Raw genomic sequence first — 21,834 nt, 5'->3', positions numbered from 1 at the left:
CAGCGAACTACAGCCTGTGAACTCTATCTGGCCCACTGCCCGTGTCGTAAATAACATTTTATTGGAACACAGGAGGCTCGTTTGTTTATTTGTGATCTCTAGCTGCTGTGAGCTATAGCAGCAGAGTTGGGTAGTTTTGAGAGAGACCATATAGCCCAGAAAGGCTAAATTATTTATTTTCTGGCCCTTTACAGAAACAAAAAGTTTGCTAGCCCCTGTGATAGAAGGTAACAGGGAATGGGGCAACAGTTTAGATAGGGAGGTCCGGGAAGATCTCTTAGGAGATGACATTTGAAGTAAGAACTGAAATATTACACTATGTTTCTCCCACTAGATCATTAGCTTCTTGGATCAGGAGCAGTACTATCTTAATTTTTGAATACTTTAAAGTGCCTAGTACAGTGTATCACTTGGTTACTCTTTCTTGAATTGAATTAAATTCCCTTTAGTTTTAAATATCTGAAATTTAATATTTGACTTAATTTCTTTTCATTTGGCCATTCATGTCCTTTTCCTATTTTTTAAGTGGGGAACCTAATTTTTGTATTATGGAAATACATAGATTTACCATGGAAGACATTATAATAAAAATCAAGTTTAATCTAATTTGATACAAACTATGGTTGAAAATAGGTCACAGAAGAAGGAGTTGCTATTTTAAGACACATGATTTATAGCACTAATGGGCTTGGGCATCTGACAGAACTGGGTTGGAATTCCAGCCTTGAATCTTATTAGTTGTACCACCACAGGCAAGTTATTTAATTTCCCTAAGCTTCAGCTTTCTCATATGTAAAGTGGGGGTAGTAATGCCAAGGACTAAAGGAAACAATGCACGTTAAGTATGTGGAATACGGCCTCACACAAATAAACGTTTGGTAATTATTAGCTGTTTAGGCATCATCATTACACCTACTATGGTCCTGCCTTCCACGTGTGAATTCTTTATCCCCTAGTCAACTAATTTCAAAGAGATTTTTAGGATCCAGATTTGTTTTGATACATTGATAGAAAAGGAGAGGAACAGTGTTAAAGATAGAGAAAGATGGGGCACCTGGCTGACTAAGTAGGTGGAGTGTGTGATTCTTGATCTCAGGGTTGTGAGTTCTAGCCCCACACTGGGTCTAGAGATTACTTTAAAAAAAAATCTTAAACAAAGAGAGAAAGAGGAACCATTTTTTGTGTGATGTAAATCACTGTTGAATCCTAGAGGCATGAGGTCAGTGTGCGGGATCCTGACTTGAGATCCCCCACAGTGAAAAGATCCACTAGTCCAAGAGAAGGGGCCCCCCACTTGAACCCCATGCCAATACCTCCCCTGAAAGCAAGACTTACCTACTAGTGCTGGGGTAGGGCATGGGAATTTCTAAGCCTGTTCCAAAAAGCAAACTGTTAGACAAAATGACATGCCTTAGTGAAGCTGTTTTTGTCACTGAGATGGGATCTCGCTGTACAATTTGGTTCCTTACTGAACATACCCGTTACAGTTGCCTTCGCCTGTACTGTGTTCCTAATTAAAACAAATATTGCCACACACAGCCTGTGACAAAAAAAGAAAATTAAGAATAGCAAGAAGGTGGAGGAAGGAAATGAGCTCTCTGTGCTAACCTTCTTAGTGAGTAATCACAGGAAATAAACGACCATTAGGTTTCTTTTCTGGTGTACCAGCAACAAAGTAATCCTTTCCTTGACTACATAGCTTCAAATTATTGCAGTTTCCAGGTTGTCAGGTAGGAGTCAAACATGATGCTAAAAATATGCTTTCTGTTCTTGTGGTGACTGACCATGAGGAGGACTAAGTCATTATATGTCTGCTCATCAGTAATTATTGACTTGCAACTGCACACAGAACATTGGTGTGTAGATACTTTTGTTGCTGCAAAAGCAGCAGAGATTAAAGGTCCTGTGTTCAGTTAAATTAAATATTTTCCTATTGGTTCACATGAAACAAATTTACTGTTTATGTGTGTGTGTTTGTGTGTGTGTGTGTGTGTGTGTGTGTGTATGAACCAAACTGACTGCAGTCATACAGAATCATTATGGAAGGAAATTCCTAGGAACAGATCCTGGTTCAAAGGTGGAGAAGATGATTCTAAGCCAAGAGATAAGCCCCACTGTATAAGAAGATTGCAAACTAGTTCTTCTTGGCTGCATGAATTTGGTAGGATTTCTTTTAGTTAGGATCTCTAGCTAGACCTAGCATGGTGCCTGACAGATAATAATGATAATAATCATTAATGCAAATGCTACTGCTAGTAATAATTTTTATTGGGCAATGGCATGTGCAGACACTACTCAGTGTTTTAAATATGGTATCTCATTGCATATTGCAAGAACTCTGTGAAGTTGGTTACTATTATTATCCCCACGTTAGAAATGAAGAAATTAAGCAGCATGTTTGGGATCTCACACCTTGTAAGTGGAGGAGGCAGGAGTCAAAGACAGTTCTGCTTCAGTCTGGGATCTGCATCTTTCACTAAATTATACCCAGCAAATATTTCATTAGAATAGGGAGCAGATGCTACAGGGAATTGAGGAGTGAGAGAGTAAAAGTTGCAGGTGTAGATGAATCTTCGGGAAGGTTTGGGTGAGAAGTCTGCAGCGGTAGAGGAACGGCTGGAGGGAACACATCAGGAGGGCGCTAGGATGGGAGCTGTGATGAGGGAAAAGAGCTAAGAGGGGCGGAGGTTGCCTCTCTAGAAGAGACAAGGACAAACAATGGAGGAGGGCCTTTGGAGAGGGGGTGGGAACAGAAAGACATGATAGCACGAGCAAGAGAGCTGACTGGGAACAGAGGAAAGACCTCTTTCTCTAGGTCTTGGGGTGGCAGCTGAAGGTGAGTGGGGGCGTGAGTGAGTGTGGAAGAAAAGGGTGGGAGAAGCTGGGGCAGTTCACACCCAGAGGTTTTCACTTACTCTGTGAAGCGGAGGCAAGTTTACCTGCTGTGGAGAAGGTGGGGGGTTGAGGGCATGGTCTTCCAAGGGAAAGAGGAAGGGCTTGAGGATTCACAGTCGTTGGGTGTGGTGAGGGAGGAAGCTGAGCAAGGACAAATATGAGGATCGAAGGCCACACTGAGATTTAGAGATCATACATTTGTTGGGGTACCAGGTGGCTTGGCTTGTGGGTTTTATCCAGCCCCCTTGCCTTCCTGGACACAGGAGAGGAAAATGCCAACAGAGGCCAATGTGGGAGGAGAATACTAGCAAGGCAGCTGACAGCATGCAAGAGGCTTCACAGCCATGAATTTACCTCATAATAGATCCAAAAACTCCTCCCTTCTATTCTGAGAAAGCACCAAGATGGTCTGATGTCTGCCATTGTTTCTCAAGCCCCAGTTGCACATGAAAAGTTTATTATACAATATATTTTCTTAAAAATAATTTAATTTAACATAAAAAATCCTAATGACAGGTAAGTTCTAAGGACTTCCACGACATTATGTACATTATCCATTCCTTTTCACATGGCTGAATTTAGTGCACACATGTTCTCTTATTTCTGATTCCTAAAATGATCATATTTTGATGTATTTATGTTCAGATATTGACATCAACCGCATGCTGGTCACTAAAATAATTATTATCTTTAAGAAGTTTTGGGTAAGAAGTATGGAGAGGGTAGAAGAACAGGTAGAGGGAGACACAGAGTCACAGATATATTAACCTATCTTAGTTTAGTCATTAGCATTTTATGTCTGATGTATTGATTCTATCATGTAACCACCTATACCTTATGACCTCTTTTGACCTTATGACCCTGGGTGTCAGCTGGAGGATTGCTCCACAATGCTAGCAGCTTATCTTTTGCTAGGTTACCATGTAAAAATGGGAAATGACACGTCTAATCTGTTAACCTAACCCCGACTGCCTTCTTGTTATCACTGCCTCTCAGGCCCATGGTTTAGATCCTTGTACTTAGCTCTTATCAAAATGTGTTCTAATGATGTGCTTCCATATTGGTCTCCCCTACTAGAGCCGATTGGGTTTTATATAATAAGACTGGATCTTACTTCATTTTTATGCTCATTGCCTTGCCCACTGCTGGCTCCCACAGAGGTTTTTAATAAATGTTTGTGAAATGAACGAATGCTCTTGATGCATTTTCCAGAGATCCCCCTGGATTGCAGTTCTAGTCCAGACATTATCAGTGATTTTGGGCCCATCAACTCCATGCATTTGAATAGTAAACATTTGGCTAGTGCATCCTCTTTGCCAGCCATTGGACTGGACATTGGGATACAGAAGTAAAAGCCAGAGTCTGAGCCTTCGGTTTAGTGGGGGAGACAGGCAAATACAGAAGTAATTACAGTACAGGGTAAAACAGAGGCCTGGCGGCCAGACACCCCTCCTCAGGAATAATCTCAGTTAATATTCTGGTATTATCTTGACATAATTCTGAAGGTGAGAAATTCCCTGTGATATCTTTTAAGAAGGGTTTAATAGTTCCCTATAAGAAATCAAGTTAGTAGAAGCTCCTGTGGCCCACGGTTCAGAGTTTTCATTACTTTGGAAAATGATTGGGAGGCAGTAGAGAATCCTTAGGAGATATAAATATGATCAAGGGGGCCCGTGAACGCCTATTCCTCTGATTAGGAAGACCTTTGAAAGACGAGGCAGAAAACCCGAGTCTTAGTTTTGGCAGCAGGCTCAGTGGTAAAGGCATGATTTATGGCTTTGTTCATGGGGATGTAAAGAACAGAGCAAATCCCAAAAGCCCTGGATGCAAAAATAAAGACAGAAGTTTAAAAAAAAAAAAAAAGAAAAGAAAAAGCCAACATCAGCTCAGTTACAAGCTGCAGCTGAGTACATGGCACCGTGCTGCCCCAAAGGAGGAATCCGAAGTGAGAAAGACAAGAGTCCTTGCCCTGAAGAGGCTGACAGTCTAGAAGGAAGGAATGTGGCTCGTGCTTAACGAAGATGATGGTTGTGGTTTTCAAATGGATGACTGTGTCGCATAAAAGTAGGAAGAAAGAGGTTAACAGAGGTTAAAAGACCTGCCCAAAGTCATTGGGGCTGGCAGACTCCAGAGCCTGGGCTCTCACCATGACCATCACACTGAAGCCAGCAGTGTCCTCCTCCCTTTTCAGTTTGGGCCCTCTTGGCGGGGGAGGGGCTGGACTCAGCCATAGGTGGCTGAGGGAAAATGAGAGTCGGGGTGTGGTCGTTAGTGGACAGGCTTGGGAGCCAAACTGCCTGGCTCCAAATTCCAGCCCAGCTCTGATATTGCTAGTCGTGTGACCTTGGGCAAGCCTCCATGCTTCCATTTCCCTATTTATAAAATGGGAATAAAAATCCTACTTAACCTCGGGGCACCTGGGTGTCTCAGTTGGTTGAGCTTTCGACTACTTGGCCTCAGCTCAGGTCTCGATCTCGGGTTGTGAGTTCAGGCCCCTAGTTGGGCTCTGTGCTGGGCGTGGAGTCTACTTAAAAAAAAAAAAAAATAGTACTTAGCTCATGGGTTTGTTTTGTGGATTAAATGAGTAATCCACATAAACTCTTAGAATAGTGCCTGGCACCATCCTAAGCAAAACATTATGATCATCTCAGAGCCATGTGAGTTCACTTGGAGTTAGACCCTTGTAAGTAGAGGAGTGGCTGTAGTAGAAAAACATGTGTAGCATAAAGCTCCTGAGTACCTTCCCAAAAGAGAGGCCACAGTAATTCCAGTACTAGGAATGACTGTGTGCATCATTTTTAGCCACATATATGTCCCATTTTCTTCTGTTCCAGTTACTATTATTATATAACAAAGCACCCCAAGCTTAGTGGCATAAAATGACCCACATTTTAACGAATATTTGGGAAGGATCTGTTTCTGCTCTGTGGTATCTGGAGCATCAGCTGGGAAGACTCGAAATTTGGGGATGATTCAGCTTCTGAGGGCTGCGATCCCTGAAGGCTCAAAGGCTAGTTTGGTTTGGTGCTTAATGCTGGCTGTTGGCCAGGGGCTGAGGGCTGGGCACGCAGAGTGGGCTGTGGGCCAGAACGTGATGACATGTGACCTCTGTGGGGCTGGTTGAGCCTCAGCACAGGGTGGCGTCTGGGTTTCAGGAATGAGCCTCTCAAGAGAACTAGGCAGAAGCTCTGTCACTCTTTATGCCCCAGCTTTTTAAGCTACCTAATGACTTCTCCCTGCTAGTCCCAAATCCACCCACATTAAAGGCTGAACATAGATTCACCTCTTGATGGGCGGAGTGTCGGTGTCAAACTGCAGGAAAGGCATAGGGTCGGGAGCTACTGCAGCCATTTTGGGAAAATGCAATCTGCCCCAACATCCAGGGAAGCACTCCCAATCTGTTGGTCTCTTCCTACTCCGAGCAGAGGCCACTTCTGGCAACCTGCTTAGGCAGTTTTTAAAATTAGTTAGCAACTCTCCCCAAATATGCTCAGTAACTGTCCTAAAGTTGCTCAGTGTGTTTCTGCTGAGAGGGTAGAAGATAAACTAGGTGGGTTCTCAAAGCACCCTTTGAAATGACCGATGCAGGTTTTCTGGGTGGTGGATGGGGTTGCACATGTCCCTATTTATGTGGGACAGCTCCCACTTCACTTTTTTTTTAGGCTGTTAAATTTTAGAGAGTGATGCTAAGCTATTCAATTTCCTTTGGCTAATTTTATTACATTACCGTATGCCTCTTGGTTTTTTTTCAACAAAACTTTCCAAATGGTGACAATAACCATACTGTCTTTTAAACTGTCATTTAATAGCATTGGGCTTAAGGTTTCACATATTCTACAGTAGGTGTTTAATAAGTATTTAAAAATTAATTTTACTAATAACTATAACTTCTTTTAGTTAAGAGTTGCAGATTTTCTTTCTTCCTTTTTCTTCTTCTTCTTCTGCTTTTTTTTTTTTTTTTGTACCAGCCAAGAGCTGTCTGAATAGATTTTATGGGCATCTAGAATTACATCTTTCTTCTCTGAGACATTATCATTCTGTCCTCAAGTGAAGAGTATCCTTTGTGTGTAAGTTCATGAGACATCCACTTAATATTCTTATATTCTTTTGAAGACAATGCCGGATGACATCAGTTCCATGCTGCTTTTAAAACATAGCCCCGACTTTGATTCCATCCTCTCACTCTTCACTTCTAGCTGTCAAATTTGGCTAAGGGAAAAAGAAAGCCCTTAAGAAAAGGCCAGGCTATTAATGTGCTCTTCAAAATGCTAAGAAAAGGCTAAGCTGTTTATAGCGTTTTCAAAATGCTCATCTCTCAGGGATTCACCAGCAATGGTGTCAAGGTGAAATACACTCTCGCTCATCATGGAACCAGAGCCTTTGTGCTGTCTGTGCTCCAAGTACTGGTCCTACTTTTGTGAGACGTGCAATGTGCTGGTGTAATGATACTTGGACGTAATTTAAACCAAAAGATAATATGAACCGATATTGTGTATTTATGAAGTGGCAAGAAGTGTGTGTACTGCCGGATCAAGCAAGCCTGGCTTCATTCAGGATAAATCTGCATTTTAGAACCAAAGAGACGACTTCCTGAAGTTTAGTCACTTTGGGTAACTTCAAAGGAGGTGAAAGGCAGGGGTATCATTAGCAAATCTGTTTACTGCTTTCCATTTTGCTAAAAACTGAGGTAAACATTTAGCTTCATTTATCTCATTCATTTTGCTGAATGCTTTTGTCTTGGTTAAAAAACTGTACCCTTAACACTGGGATTATATTTTCATTTTTGGAAAATACTGACTTTTGCCTCACATAGCTGAGTCAGTTGGTAAGCTTTGGAAGTTCTCTGCACAAATGTTTTCATATTAAAATAAATCCACAAAGAAGGAGCAGGTCTAAATTTACCCATTCTCCTTGTTAATACTTAGAACACTAGCCATTCTAGATTTTTGCTCTTCTTCTGCCTGTATCTCAGGCAGCTAATGCCATTATGTTCTTTTCTCAACCACCTGTGAGAGCCCAGTATGGTAGGAAAAGCGCTTAGCATGAGTTCTTGTCCAGTTTTGCCCTTGTGGACAAGTCATTAATCCTTAAAGACCTCAGGGCTATTAGATTCTGTTGAAGGTCTCAGAAACAATGTATCTTAGTGGATAAAAACATGATTTAATTCTTGGTTCCACCATCTATTGATTGCATGACTGTGAGCAAGTTACTTTACTTCTCTGAGCTTCAATTCCTTGTCTGTACATTCATTCTCCTCCTGGAGAATTACGTTCGAAAAAGCATGCAACACATTTCGTATCCGGCCAGTATAGTGCCAGTGGTAAGCATTCGATACATTGTGGTCATCCTTATTTTTTCCTGCCTTAATAATGTGAAATGAGTCTTTGTTCATCTGACCGTTAGAAACTTCCTTCATTAGTGGCTTTTGGCCTATCTAAATATTTGCTGATTTTCAAAAGAGTAAATGGGCATTTAATAGATGTATTATTTTTCAACTATCCTTTTTTAAATTAAACTTTTTGTTTTGAGATCATTATAGATTCACTTGCAATTATAAGAAATAATCTAGAGAGATTCTGTGTACTCCTTACCCAGTTGTTCCCATTGGTAACATCTTGCAGAACCATAGGGTATCACAACCAAGATGCTGACATTAATAGTCAGGATACAGAACAATTTTGTCACTACAAGGACCCCTTTCATTGTCCTCACCTCACTACCCACCCCACTGCTAGCCCTGATTTCTGACAATTACTAATCTATTCTCTATTTCTATAATTTTGTCATTTTAAGAATGTTATATAAAAGGAACCATTCACTATGTAACCCTTTGGGGATGGTCATTTTTTTCACTCAGTGTAATTCCCCAGAGAGCTATTAGACTACACTTCTGGATGACCCAAAAAAATATTTACGAACATCGGCACATTTTATTGTGGCCACAGAATTGTCCGTAGCCCAAAGTGCCCGATGCAGAACCTGGGTCATAGCGCCTGCAGATGTTCAGGGAAGCTCCGTGGTGGATTTTTACTCCACCTCTTTCTGTCCTTCCTCCTCCTCCCGTCTAGCCTTTCCCTCTTCCCTTGCCCCCTTCTCGTGCGCATCCTTTTATTAATATTGACAGACAAAGGTTGACTGCTCAAGTTAGAAATTCGAAGAAGAGTTCCATGAAAGGATTTATGTGAAATTCCTCTGTAAATTGCACACTTTGTTAGACTTTCTATCAGACCTTACCGGGCAGCGTTGGCCATGTTGTGAGAGCGGTTTGCAGGCAGCTTGCAGTTTTTGCTGAGATGAATAAAGAAGTCAGCGTGAGCAGTTTTTCTTTCCATGCTCTGCACAGGAGGTCTGCCCTCCAGTTTGCTGCTGCAAGTGGAAGCTATGAACAAAGGCTGTCATGCTTTGATTCTAAGCGACAAAGTCCCATGAACAAAATGCAAACTTCAGTTCATGTTCTTTATCAAGCCTTTGTTCTAAAAAAGAGTTTCCTCCTGTGGTGCCTGGGTGGCTCAGTTGGTTAAGCGGTTAAGTGCCTGCCTTCGGCTCAGGTCATGATCCCAGGGTCCCGGGATGGAGCCCGGTGTCAGGCTCCCTGCTCAGTGGGGATCCTGCTTCTTCCTCTCCTTCTGCCCCTTAAATAAATAAATAAAAATTAAAAAAAATAAAAAATAAAACCTTCCTGTTTCTAGTTGCCAGACTATAACCATCAAGAAATGGCAGGTATTGTTCGAACTCTGGGGTTTCCATTTCTACATCTTAGGACAAAAGCCCACAGGCAGACTTGACACAGCCCTTCAGGAGGGAGCCCAGCTTCAGTGTACCCACTTACAGCATTTCTTCCTCTAAGTTTGCTGCTGAGATTCAAAGTTCTGATCTTTCAGTGGAGTTAAACCCTCACTCTGATGGCATTCCCCGCCCCCCCCCCCCCCCGCCAATATGATAAGGGGAGGACAAGCTTGCCAGACTTGCCAGAGCATATGTGTTCTAGACAGGATGGGGTAGGTTATGCTGGGCCCACAAACCCCAACTCTTGGGGGCAATAAAGGTTCCTTTCTTTCTCATGCAAAGTTCAGTGAGGGTGGGATAGCTCTCCTTCTACTTGTAGCCATGCTGTCTGGACCACGTGGCCTTGGAGGTCACCACTGCAGGAGAGGAGCTAGAGGACTTCACTGGACAATTTTAAGTAGGGCGACCATGCATCTCAGTTTGCCTGCGACACTCATAACATACACCTGTTGATTTGGAGAGATGCTTACTATACTTCCTTTTTACTCTCAGAAAGTGTCCCAGTGTAGGCAATAAATTAGGGTGACCATTTCCAAGAGCCAGCATGGAATGACTGTCATAATTTCTGTTCATATCGTATTGGCTTCAACCTGATATGCAAGGACATAGAGAATTATAGAGGGACGAGTATGTGTTTTAGTGAACACTAATAACTTCTGGCACAATAGGCATTTTACAGGAATGCCATGAATTTTTATATATATATTTATTTTATTTTTTATTTTAATTCCAGTATAGATAACCTGCAGTGTTACATTAGTTTCAGATGTACAGTATGGTAATTCGACAACCCTATACATTACGCAGTGCTCGTCATGGTTACATGTACTCTTGCTCCGCATCACCTATTTCACCCACACCCCCACCTCCCCTCTGGGAACCATCAGTTCTCTATAGTTAAGAGTCTTTTTCTTGGTTTGTCTCTCTCTGTCTTTTCTTTTTGTTCATTTGTTTTGTGTCTTAAATTCCACATATGAGTGAGATCATACGGTATTTGTCTCTCTCTGACTGACTGACCTCACTTGGCATTACACTCTCCAGCTCCATCCATGTTGTTGCAAATAATGCCATGAATTTTTAAATAGAAACAATGCAATAACTGCAGCTACGAAGACTTTGTTGAGCAGATAGGATATAAATATGATATTCTTATGAACTAAGCCATATCATTTAATCACCCATGCAGTAGGCTGAGTCATGCCCTAATCCCCAAAACGTTTTACCTTGTATGACAAAAAGGGCTTTGCAGATATGATTAAGTTAAGGGTATTGAGATGGGGAGATTATTCTGGCTTATCCAGGTGGGCCCTAAATGTAGTCACAGTATCCTTATAAAAGGGAGGTGGAGGGAGATTTGACAACGACAGGAGAAGGCATATGGTGACAGAAGCAGGACTGGCGTGAATGCTGTGGGGGCTACAAATCAAGGGCAACAGGTGGCCTATAAAAGCGACAAAAGGCAAAGACACAGATTCTCCCTCTGCAGCCCCCAAAAAGAACCAGCCCTGCTGACACCTTGATTTTCAGCCGGTGAAACTAAATTCCAATTTCTTTTCTCCGGGACTGTGGGAGAGCAGATTTGTGTTGTTGTAAGCCCCTGCGTTTGTCATAGGCTGTCGCAGCAGCAATCAGACATGAATATGCACATACCTTTTAAAGGTCAGCGTCTGACCTCAGATTTCTGTTTCTAGTTGAGGTAGAGACTGTTATTATCCATATATTACATGTGAGAAATTTAAGTGACTTGCCCAGGTTCCCTCAGCTAGTTAGTGTTAGAGGATCTACACCCAGGCAGACTGGCTCCTCAGAACACGTTCCTAACCACCCTGTGGCACGGCCTCTCCCCTGCTGCCCAGCTGTCCTCTGAGCGCCCCCCCCACCACGTGCAGCCACCCCAGAAAGCCCCTGCTCTCTGCAGCCTCTCCTCCCGCTCCCGCCTGACTGCACTCTCCTGCTCCCTCCCATGGGCTCTGTGGCGCTCTGGACCCTTTTCCAGTTTTGACTTTGGGAGATTTTATGGAAGGTTCTAGGGCTTCCATATGGAATTCCTCAAGTAAAGTTAAGCTGAGGTGAAATTACTGAATTTCTTCATATTTAAGTTTATGGAAAGGTATTATTTGAGGGAAGAAATTGTTTCTGAATCTTCCTCCTCCTCTTTGTTTCCTGATTCTTCTCCTCATACTTCAGAAGGGGGACCGTTCCTCAGGGTAATCAAATAAAGTGATTAATAAGAGTTACACTGAAAATGTATTAAGCTCGTCTTACTGTGACCCAGAAAAGCAGCATCTGGAAATTTGGTATAAGAATTGTTATTTAGTTATTACTTTAAATCTCCCTTTGGCTTGTATTAGTTATATACTAGTATGCTTTTTGCCATATTGCTAGTTGTTTAATGGTTTTATAGTTAACCATTGAATTAAATATTTGTGCCTGTCATGGCCCCTTCACTGAGCCACCCAGAGCTCCCCTTCAGGACTGAAGAGCTCCTTTTCCCAATGTGCCGGCTGACAGCCCTCGGTTCTCAACTCTCTCCAGGAATCGCCCACAGGGAAAGGAGCTGGCCTCTTTCTTGGGGGAGTCAGCATCCGGTTACTGGTTGATATGGGGTGCAGAGACCTGACCCCTACCACAGTTCAGAGCACCTCTGAAGGGCCATCCCAGCTTCAGAGCCCTATGGTGTTGGCTGAGCCCTTCCTCATGATTGCATTGCAGCCCATCTTCTCTCTCTGCCAGTCCTGCTGTCTTCCCTTTCACCATGGGTGTTGATCCCAAGAGTATTTCCTGATAAGCCTCCTGGAAGCTGAGTTCCATCTTAGAGTCTGTCTCCCAGGAGCCTGAACCTCAGCAGTGAGTTAAAATATAAAAATAAAATCCCTGATTGGTTATGAATACATGAATGCTCAATTATCCTTATTTATTGGAATTAGAAGAGTTCCAAAGGAACTAGGAAGCATACTCTGGCTTGAAGCTCATTTTCCAACAGAGAAGTAGGGAGAAAACATCATACACATGTCACCCAATCATGATTAAAACTACATTCTACAATTGACCCCATAGCTCAATCACATTTTCTCTTGACCTCCATTTAGCAGTTAATTTACAGATGAAATAAACTCTGTAAAACGAAGACTCCAGCCCATTTGCAATCCTCAATAAATACAGACTTCCTTTCTTAGAAAAATGTATATTTTCAGGCTAAAAAAAACAAGGACTCAGTAAAGCCTTAAAACTGTATTCTGAAAGTATAGGGGAAGGGAGGGAAAAATGATACAAGACGAAACCAGAGCAGGAGACAAACCATAAGAGACTCAATCTCAGGAAACAAACTGAAGGTTGCTGGAGTGGAGGGGGCTGGGAGGGATGGGGTGGCTGGTGATAGATACTGGGGAGGGTATGTGCTATGGTGAGCCCTCTGAATTGTGTAAGACTGTTGAACCACAGACCTGTACAAATAATACATTATATGTTAATAAAAAAATAAAAAAACTATCTTCTGAAAATAAAGGCAATGATGTAAAGTGATGTAATCACATATAAGTACTATATCAAAATTTATGCTCTTGCGTCTCCACCGGGAATGAGAAATAGGCATTCAGTTTTGTAACACATTGAATACAGGCATTTCCGTTAAATCCTCCCTCCAAGAAACTTTCACTCTTCCCCCAAGGCCCTGATTATAAGCACTGAACCACTGGCCATGAACTTGGATCTAGTCTTTATGCCCCATGCACTTTATTGTTGGTTGCATAACTCATCCTTCCTGTTCTGATTAGAGCTTTTGATATTTTAAAGGGGATTTGCCCTGTTTGAGACCCTTTATTAGTTCTTTATCTGGTGAAAAATACTTTCCTGGAGAGAGGGAGGGAGCAGCTGCTCTTTCTGCACAGTAGGGTGTCACATTTCAAAGACTCTTTTCCCTGGGCCTTAGACTCTTGAGCAGTTAGAATAAGCCTGATATGTACAGCCTAAACTTTTACTTTTTTTCTTAAAGATCTCTTTTGGCCTTACAGGATTGTTTTCTTACAGGATCTGTTTTCTTAAATAGTTCCCTCTAAAAAGCATATACCCATAATGGAGATGTCACTGTCAGCTCTGTCGCTTTTCATCAAGGCGTGCCTCTGCTTGGCCTGGGAAGGGGTGTGAAGGGCAGTATATGCCTAAGAGCTGCCAAGGAGGAGGGGAGTGTAGAAGGCCCCAAAGGCCCAGAGACACTCATAGCTGAGCACAGCCCTAATTTACATAATGCCAGATATGACTGCTAGGTGGTTTTTCCTGACACTAACCGATTCTGCGATTTGCTGACACCAACTGGGTGTCTAACCATTCAATTCAATTAGCCTAGACTCCACAGATGAAAGGCTTAATCCAAGACTGCCCCCACTTCTGATGCCAGCTACAAATGAAGTGCCCAGGCTATCCACACTTCTGCTCCGCAGACTACAAATTTGAGAGTTCCCATGATAGCCCCTCCAATTCGATAATTCACTAGAATGCATCACGGAACTCAGGAAAGCGCTTTGCTTGCAATTATCAGTTTATTATAAAGGATACAACTGAGGAACAGTCAAATTGAAGAGATGTACAGGGCAAGATATGGGGAGTGGAGAGGGGCAGAGCTTCCATGCCCTCTCGGGGTGCCCCATCCTCCCAGCACATCATGGTGTTCACCAACCAAGGAGTTCCTTGAAGCCTGTGGTTATGGGGTTTCTATGAAGGTTTCATTACATGGGTCCGGTTGATTAAATGGTTGGCCATTATGATCAAACTCAATCTCCAGCCCTGCTCCTTTCCCCAGAAATCAGGGCCTACGGCTGAAAATTCCAACCCTCCAATCACATGGTTGGTTTTCCTGGTGACCAGCTCCATCCTGAAGCTATCAGGCCCCTTTCCTGCCATAGTCATCTTATTAGCAGACAAAGGAAAATTCCCAGTGGTTTTAGGAGCTTTATGCCAGGAACCTGGGACAAAGACCAATTAATTAGTTTTTCTTATACCACGACTCTAAACTATGAGCATATCCTAAGATTGATTTTTCAATGTACACCCAGTGGATGTAGTCCCCCTCAATATATCTTCCCTTAGGGAGGCATTCTTCATGTAGTCCAATAAAGAGGCCACTGTTCAAAACATTTTTGGCATCTACTTAGATATAAGAAGAGAGACAGGGCCCTTGAATGTTGTCGAACAGTTTCTGGCCTGACTGAAACATTTGGTTTCCTGCGCGTGTGGGACAATGTGTCTGAGCATGAATTGTCCTTTCTTAAAGGGTGAACTCTCCTCAAGAGCTGAAGGAAATGCCATGCACAGCAAGGTCTCCGTGGTGGCACAGTGACAATAGCAGTGGTGGTGATGATGATTTAAGAAGAATCAATCCTATTTTTAGATAATATAACATTTGAACCAGTTCTCTGTACAAATGCTTTCTGTCCCATATCCCATCTTTAATTTCTAATTTTCTTGTTCTCTGCAAGATGTCTTTATAATAATGTTATTTCTTTAAAATTTAATTTTAAAAGATTTCTACCGTCTTACCAGAATGACCCTTTGATCTCATATTATGTTTAAAAAAGAACCCTTTTTTTGGTCATATTTAAAGTTTTATTAACACAAAATTAGAGTGATGGAAAAGATAATCTTGTTCTCAGCAAAGTTTGAAATTTCCCGTGGTCTGGTAGAGTTGTACACAAGCCCTTCTTGCCTTCTTAAGAGTTGGGTGCTATTTCTGGGGAGATAATACCTATTACTGTCGGTGGTGGGGTTCTCTTGATCATATAAAGTACAGTGAAACCAAATCTCTGTAGTTCCCTCTCATCTAGAACTGCTATCCGATGGGTCACCAGTCATTCATGATATTGATTCTTAAGTAAACTAGTATCATATAATCCTTCCTACTGTGGAATGCATGTTTTCCCCCAGTCTGAAAAAAAAAACCCGATTAATTATTAACTTCGAAGACTCAGGGGATATACTGAGATAGAACTCTCACATGGTACAGAAACTTACATGTAAGAAGGCTGGATGAAAACAGCATTTGTTTTCCTGCCTTGAGGCTTTTAAACCTCCCCCCCCCACCGCCCCCCCCCCCCCCCCCCCCCCGTGGCTCTGGCTCTCTGTGTTTGAAAGTCCTAGAAAGGAGGCAAAGTTAAATCCATCCATATCACAAGGCTCACAGTTTTTGATAACCCACTTACCAATTAAAAGAGTAGGCAAACCTGATTGGGTAGTGGGAATTCGGCGTTCCCCCTCCCCTTTCTTCTTGGTCTTCTTGGTCACATAGAAGCAACGAAAAGGCAACTGACACTGTGCTGAGAGAGAAGCAAGAAGAGTTCTCAACATAGGTGCTCAATAAAACCTCACTGGATTGAGAAAAACCATAGGTACTTTGAAGACTATACGATTTCTCTTTCAGTCAAGGAAAGTTATTGGAACAAAAGAACAGAAGTAATAAAATCTTTCATTATGATAGAATCTAGTTTTCATGCAGAAACTCATATAAAATATAGCATTGGCAAATAACCTTTAACTCTCCAGTAACTTTCGGAACTCCCCCAGACAAGCTCAAGTCCTGGCAATGAACCCCTTCAGTGCACCCCAACTTGATTACCTTTTGTCCTTTCCTCTTGTTATTTCCAACTTCTGTCCTTTTCAGGCAGAACCATCACCGTTTCTCTAATATTGACCCTTAAAGCAGAACCTACTTGAACTAATTTACAGTCTGTTTACCTGCCAGGCTGTTTTCTTCCTTTCTCTCCACAAAGCCTTTCTTGATCCATGAAAAGGAACCGGAACTCCTTGGTATCTTATCCAGGATAATTCAGACTGAAAGCTACTTACAAAAGACAGAAAAGACTCCCCCATGATTATACGATTGCCAATCCAGTCTCCATTGAATGGCCAAAACAAACAAACAAAAAAATTTAGTAATTCCACCTAAGCTTAACTTTACTTGAGAAATTCCATATGGAAGCCCTAGAACCTTCCATAAAATCTCCAAAATTCAAAACTGGAAAAGGGTCCAGAGTGCCACAGAGCCCGTGGGAGGGAGCAGGAGAGTGCAGTCAGGTGTGAGCGGGAGAGTCTGCAAGGAGCAGGGGCTTTCTGGGGTGGCCACACATGGCTGGGGGGGGGGGCTCCGAGGACAGCTGGGCAGCAGGGGAGAGGCCGTGCTGCAGGGTGGTTAGGAATGTGTTCTGAGCAGCCAGGAATATAGATCCTGGCTCTGATACGTACTAGCTGAGGGAGCTTGGGTAAGTCACTGGAAGACTCTGAGCCTCTGGGGCACCTGGGTGGCCCAGTGGATTAAGCAACCAACTCTTGACTGGCTCAGGTCATGATCTCAGGGTGGAGAGATTGAGCCCCAGGTCAGGCTCTGCTCAACGGGGAGTCTGCTTGAGATTCTCTCCTTCTCCCTCTGCCCCTCCCCACCCTCAAATAAATAAATCAATCTTTAAAAAAAAGTCTCTGAGCCTCATGGGGTGTTCACATTATAAAACATTATGTGGGCTTACTTTAAATGTCCTGGTATCAAGATTGAGTAGATACAAATCAAGGAACATGTTTAAAGAAATGCTTTACCTTTTAACTCTATCATTTTATTTGAAATCTTATAAATCCTAATTTGTAAAATCTTGAATTCTCTGGGAAAAGACATAACTCTGACTTCCTAAAGCACATTCAGATTCCCTTAATGTTTATAGCATTGATGTACTTCGGGTGTGAGATAAAGTTCACATTTTCACCTAACTCAACATTTTTTAAAACTGGACTCCATGTTTTTGATGATAGTGGCTTTTTAATTTTACTGTTTAACAAAATAAACTTTCATAAATTACCTGGAACATGTTTAGGTGGTAGAATTTTTAGGAGTAACAGGACTCCATAGCACTTCTAAGAATCAATATTACTTTGAAATTTTTAGCTATTGCAATGAGACAAGAGAATAAAATCAGTAACATAAATACTAAGAAATAACAAAGTTGTATTTATTTGTAAAGGATATAACTGCAAAACCAAACTGTAAGCGTTTTTAAAATGATTAGATTAAGAGAATCTGATAAAGTGGCTGATATAAAAATTAATAACTTTCTTTCTACTAAGAATAACCATTTTTTTAAAAAGATTTTATTTATTTATTTGACAGAAAGAGACACAGCGAGAGAGGGAACACAAGCAGGGGGAGTGGAGAGGGAGAAGCAGGCTTCCTGCGGAGCAGGGAGCCCGATGTGGGGCTCGATCCCAGGACCCTGGGATCATGACCTGAGCCGAAGGCAGACGCTTAACAACTGGGCCACCCAGGCGCCCTAAGAATAACCGTTTTTTAAAAAGATTTTATTTTTAAGTAATCTGTATACCCAACATGAGGTTCAAACTCACAACCCTGAGATCAAGACTCACATACTCCACCAACCAAGCCAGCCAGGTGCCCCAAGGACAATCACTTTAAACAGAACTTTTAAAACTTTAAAACATTCACAATAATAACAAAACTATAAAATGCCTAGGAATAAATTTAACAAAAGTAGTAGAGGATGTAAGTAAAGAAAAGAATGAATTTTAGTAGTAGATACTTTCACAATGCCATTCATTAAATAAACCTTTCCCTTTTTCCTGAATTGAAAAGTCAATTAATCATATGTTGATGACATCCTGTCATCATTTCTAATTAATATGGCATGGGGATTCTCAGCCAGTGAAGTAAAGGAAGAAAACAGAAAGGTGTAAGCGTGAGAAAGGAAGGAATACAATTCTTATTATTTATAGACATAGAAAGTCCAAAGTAGTCTTCAGATAAACTCTTAGAATGAATAAGTGAATTTAGCAAAGTTGCTATATGCATACGAATGTTTGCAATTTCTATATAGCAGGCAAAAATTATAAATGAAAGATTTGAAAAGCTATCATTTACTGTAGTATCAGGGAATTTACACAGAAATGCAAAGGACCTGGAATAGCCAAAACCATGCAAAAAAAGAACAAAGCTAATGGAATTACACTTCTAGTTGTCGAGTCTTATGAAAGAGCTGTAATAACAGTGTGGGATTGGAGTAAGTATATAGTCCGATGGAACAGAATACAGTCCAGAAAGAGATCCATGCATATTTGGCCCAATGGTTTATGTCAAAGATGACTTTGCAGCTCAGTGAGGAAAGAACAGTCTTTTCAACAAATAGATCTGGGTCAATTGGATATCTATACATCTGTATATTTCTGGTTGAAGTGTTAATTATCATAACCTATTTGGAAAGTAATCTGGCAAGAAATGTTAAAATGTAAAATGTAAATACCCTTTGACTAAACCAAACCATCTTGGGGAATCAGTAGTACAGAAATAGAAGCATCTCTACCCAAGGATGTATATGAATAAACAAACATGTACAAAAACTAGAAACAACCTTTATGGTGATTGATTGAACAATAGGATGCAGCCATCCCATGCATTGTTATGTAGCCATTAAAAAGAATATGCTTGACAATGATAGTAATGTGTAGCCTTTACTGTGTGTTCATTGTGTGCTAGGCATCATTCTGAGTATTTTATATGTATAAACTTATTCCATCTTGTAACAACAATACATTGTAATAATTGTAATAACAATATTATTTCTGTTTTATGGATGACCAAGTTAAAATTCAAACAGATCAAATATTTTACTCAAGCTCACACAGCTGGTATGTGGTGAGGTCTGAATTTGAACCAAAGCAGTCTTACTCCAGAACACACACTCTTAAACTCCATGTAGTTATTCTGCCTCCTTGAATTGATTAAAGAGGGATTTCTCTTACATACTGGTAATTGAAAAAGCAAATAATGGAAACCTAGTTATCCTATTTCAAAAAACAAAGGAAAGAAAAAAGGTAAAATAAAAAACCCACATGAATATACATTTGTCAGAGGATTTTAAAGGTCTTGGAAAGGTACTCCTCAAACTGGTAATACTTATTACTTCAGGATTGAGTGAGAAAGGAGGACATTATTAATTTTTTTTCACCTCTTTATTATGTTAAGTTATAGAAGGCACTGGAATACTTTGGTCCTGTTTTAATCCAATGAAGTCAAGAAAAAGAAATAAAAACCAGCTTCCACTTTTAGGTTCACTGTGTTTTCTTAAGAATGAAAGATTCGTTTAACAATTTGAGAAGAAATTAATAAAACTTGTCTTCTAATTTCTTACCAGAATTTAGGGCCACAAGCATCTAATCTGTTGTGGTCATTCTACATGACATTTGCTCATTCATCTTCCAAAGTATCTAGATCTGCATAAAGTAGGTCCCCAGGAAACGTTAAAGTTCCTTCCTATTTATCATTCTCTCCTTCCTGCTTCTCTCTGAAATGACCAGTGCTGTGGTCACAAAGGCAGTCTTATTTTCAATCTTTCATTCTGTTCAGGTGACTGAGACTGTGCTAGTTCTCAGCATGGTAACCCAGTGCCTCTTTCAGAGAGAGTGAGCGTCAAACATGCTTGCTTCACTGTGGCAAGACTTAAGTTCAAAGACAGACAGGGAGATTTGTCCACTGGGCAGCCTGTTATGGAGGAAAGCATTTTGTTAGGAATGGGGCCAAAATCCTACCTTTAGAATCATATACAGTGATTATAAGGATGCAAATAGTCTGTATTTCTCAAATATCTACTGTTTTATTGGCTAATCTATGAATCTTAATAGGGTCTAAAATGATACGTGTGACATTTTAGCCATGCAGAGATATGAAACTTGTCATTTTGCCTTGGGCAAGAGTTAAATATCTTTCACATAAAACCATTATATGGAATTGGTATTTGTATGTTTGAGAACTTTCCTTCAGCCAACAGTTTGAAACAATGCATTTCATGAACACTTTCTGCTTTTTCTCAGGTCCCATTTGATATCTCGCTGCCATCTATATTCAATCTTGAGAGACTTTTTGACCTTGCTAATGGTTGTATTGTATCAGGAGGAAGCCTTTTCAACTGGATGGTGTCAATTATTCCCTAAACGTTCTTTACATGTTAACCTTATAAAGGATTTAACTGATGCTGTTTTTCTTGGTTTGAAAACATTTCTGGAACTGTGTTCTTGTAACAAGCAAAATAAAATGGCTTCTTACATAAGCTAAATTTCCTCAAAAATTGTAGTTCTGAGTGATGTCTTAAATTGTATCTGAATTAAATGACAATGCTGCTGTAGCTTATTAAAACCATCTCACAGAACTATGCATAGAAGTATGAACAGTGTGCCCGGTGCAACTATTCCCATGTTTATATCGCTCACGTGTAGGTTGTCTCTAGATGCGTCCATAGGACAAGATTGGATGAAAACGGTGGTTCTCAACTGGGGGCAATTTTGTCCCCAGGGCACATGAGGCAATGTCGAAAGAACTTTGATTTCTATAACTGGGAGGATGGCGCTAGTGGCCTCCAGTAGGAAACTATACTGCAGTGAAAGAGAAAGAGAAAAGAACAAAATATTTTCCATTGAATTCAGAAAAAGAAATTGTCTGATGACCATACCTTCATATGAAATAAAGTTTGGGTCTTGCAGAAAACCGTTAGGATAGTGATGGCTCTTATGTGGTGAGGCCTTCCGAATCCTCTGGCAAGAGACTGGAGTTTATAATTTCTCTTGTGGGAGAGAGGATGCTTTCAAGGGTTTTGTGTTTCTCACAGAGAAAGTTTAACTTATGGGAAGTTTAGCCACCAGGGGCAAAAAAGCACAACAAATTACCTACACATTTAATGTAGGTGTGGAAATATAGCATCACTCATAACCAAGGCCATTCACTTCAACCTAATATTAATTTCCAAGGAGTGTATATGCATGCCTTCCACTAGTAAGTTTTTACTAACTGGGTGCTTTTCATTTTTCTTCGTTTAAAATATTAATGGATATAAAGTCATATACTGTTTTATAGAACCCTAGAATAATGCCTGGCACATAGTAGAGGTCTATAACACTTCTTGGATGGATGGATGGATGGATGGATGGATGGGTGGAAGGATGGATGGGTGGGTAGATGGATGTGACCAGGTGAGATGGCACTATGGGGGGATAAAAGGAGGGGAAGGGAAGGTATCAGCACCACCTCCACCATCACTACCACTACCATCACTGCCTGACCTTTCTGGAGCATTTACCATGCTAGACACTATATTATTATATACTTCATATGCATCGTCT

At 41.1% G+C, this 21,834-nt stretch overlaps 1 protein-coding gene across 1 annotated transcript in view; it reads left to right on the top strand.

The window, feature by feature from the left end:
* CFAP54 (cilia and flagella associated protein 54) overlaps positions 1-20,774 on the top strand; it is a 301,093-nt gene extending 280,319 nt beyond the window's left edge. Inside the window, exon 68 of the mRNA XM_027594798.2 lies at positions 20,533-20,774. Within this exon, the coding sequence (XP_027450599.2) occupies positions 20,533-20,652 (120 nt within the window). The 3' untranslated portion in view covers positions 20,653-20,774. The remainder of the gene's footprint in view (positions 1-20,532) is intronic.
* The last annotated feature ends 1,060 nt before the right edge of the window (positions 20,775-21,834 follow it).

Source organism: Zalophus californianus, chromosome 9 (assembly GCF_009762305.2).
Source record: "Zalophus californianus isolate mZalCal1 chromosome 9, mZalCal1.pri.v2, whole genome shotgun sequence".
Lineage (NCBI taxonomy): Eukaryota > Metazoa > Chordata > Mammalia > Carnivora > Otariidae > Zalophus > Zalophus californianus.
Note: the sequence above shows the minus strand (reverse complement) of the source record. Positions and strands in the feature narration are given on the sequence as shown.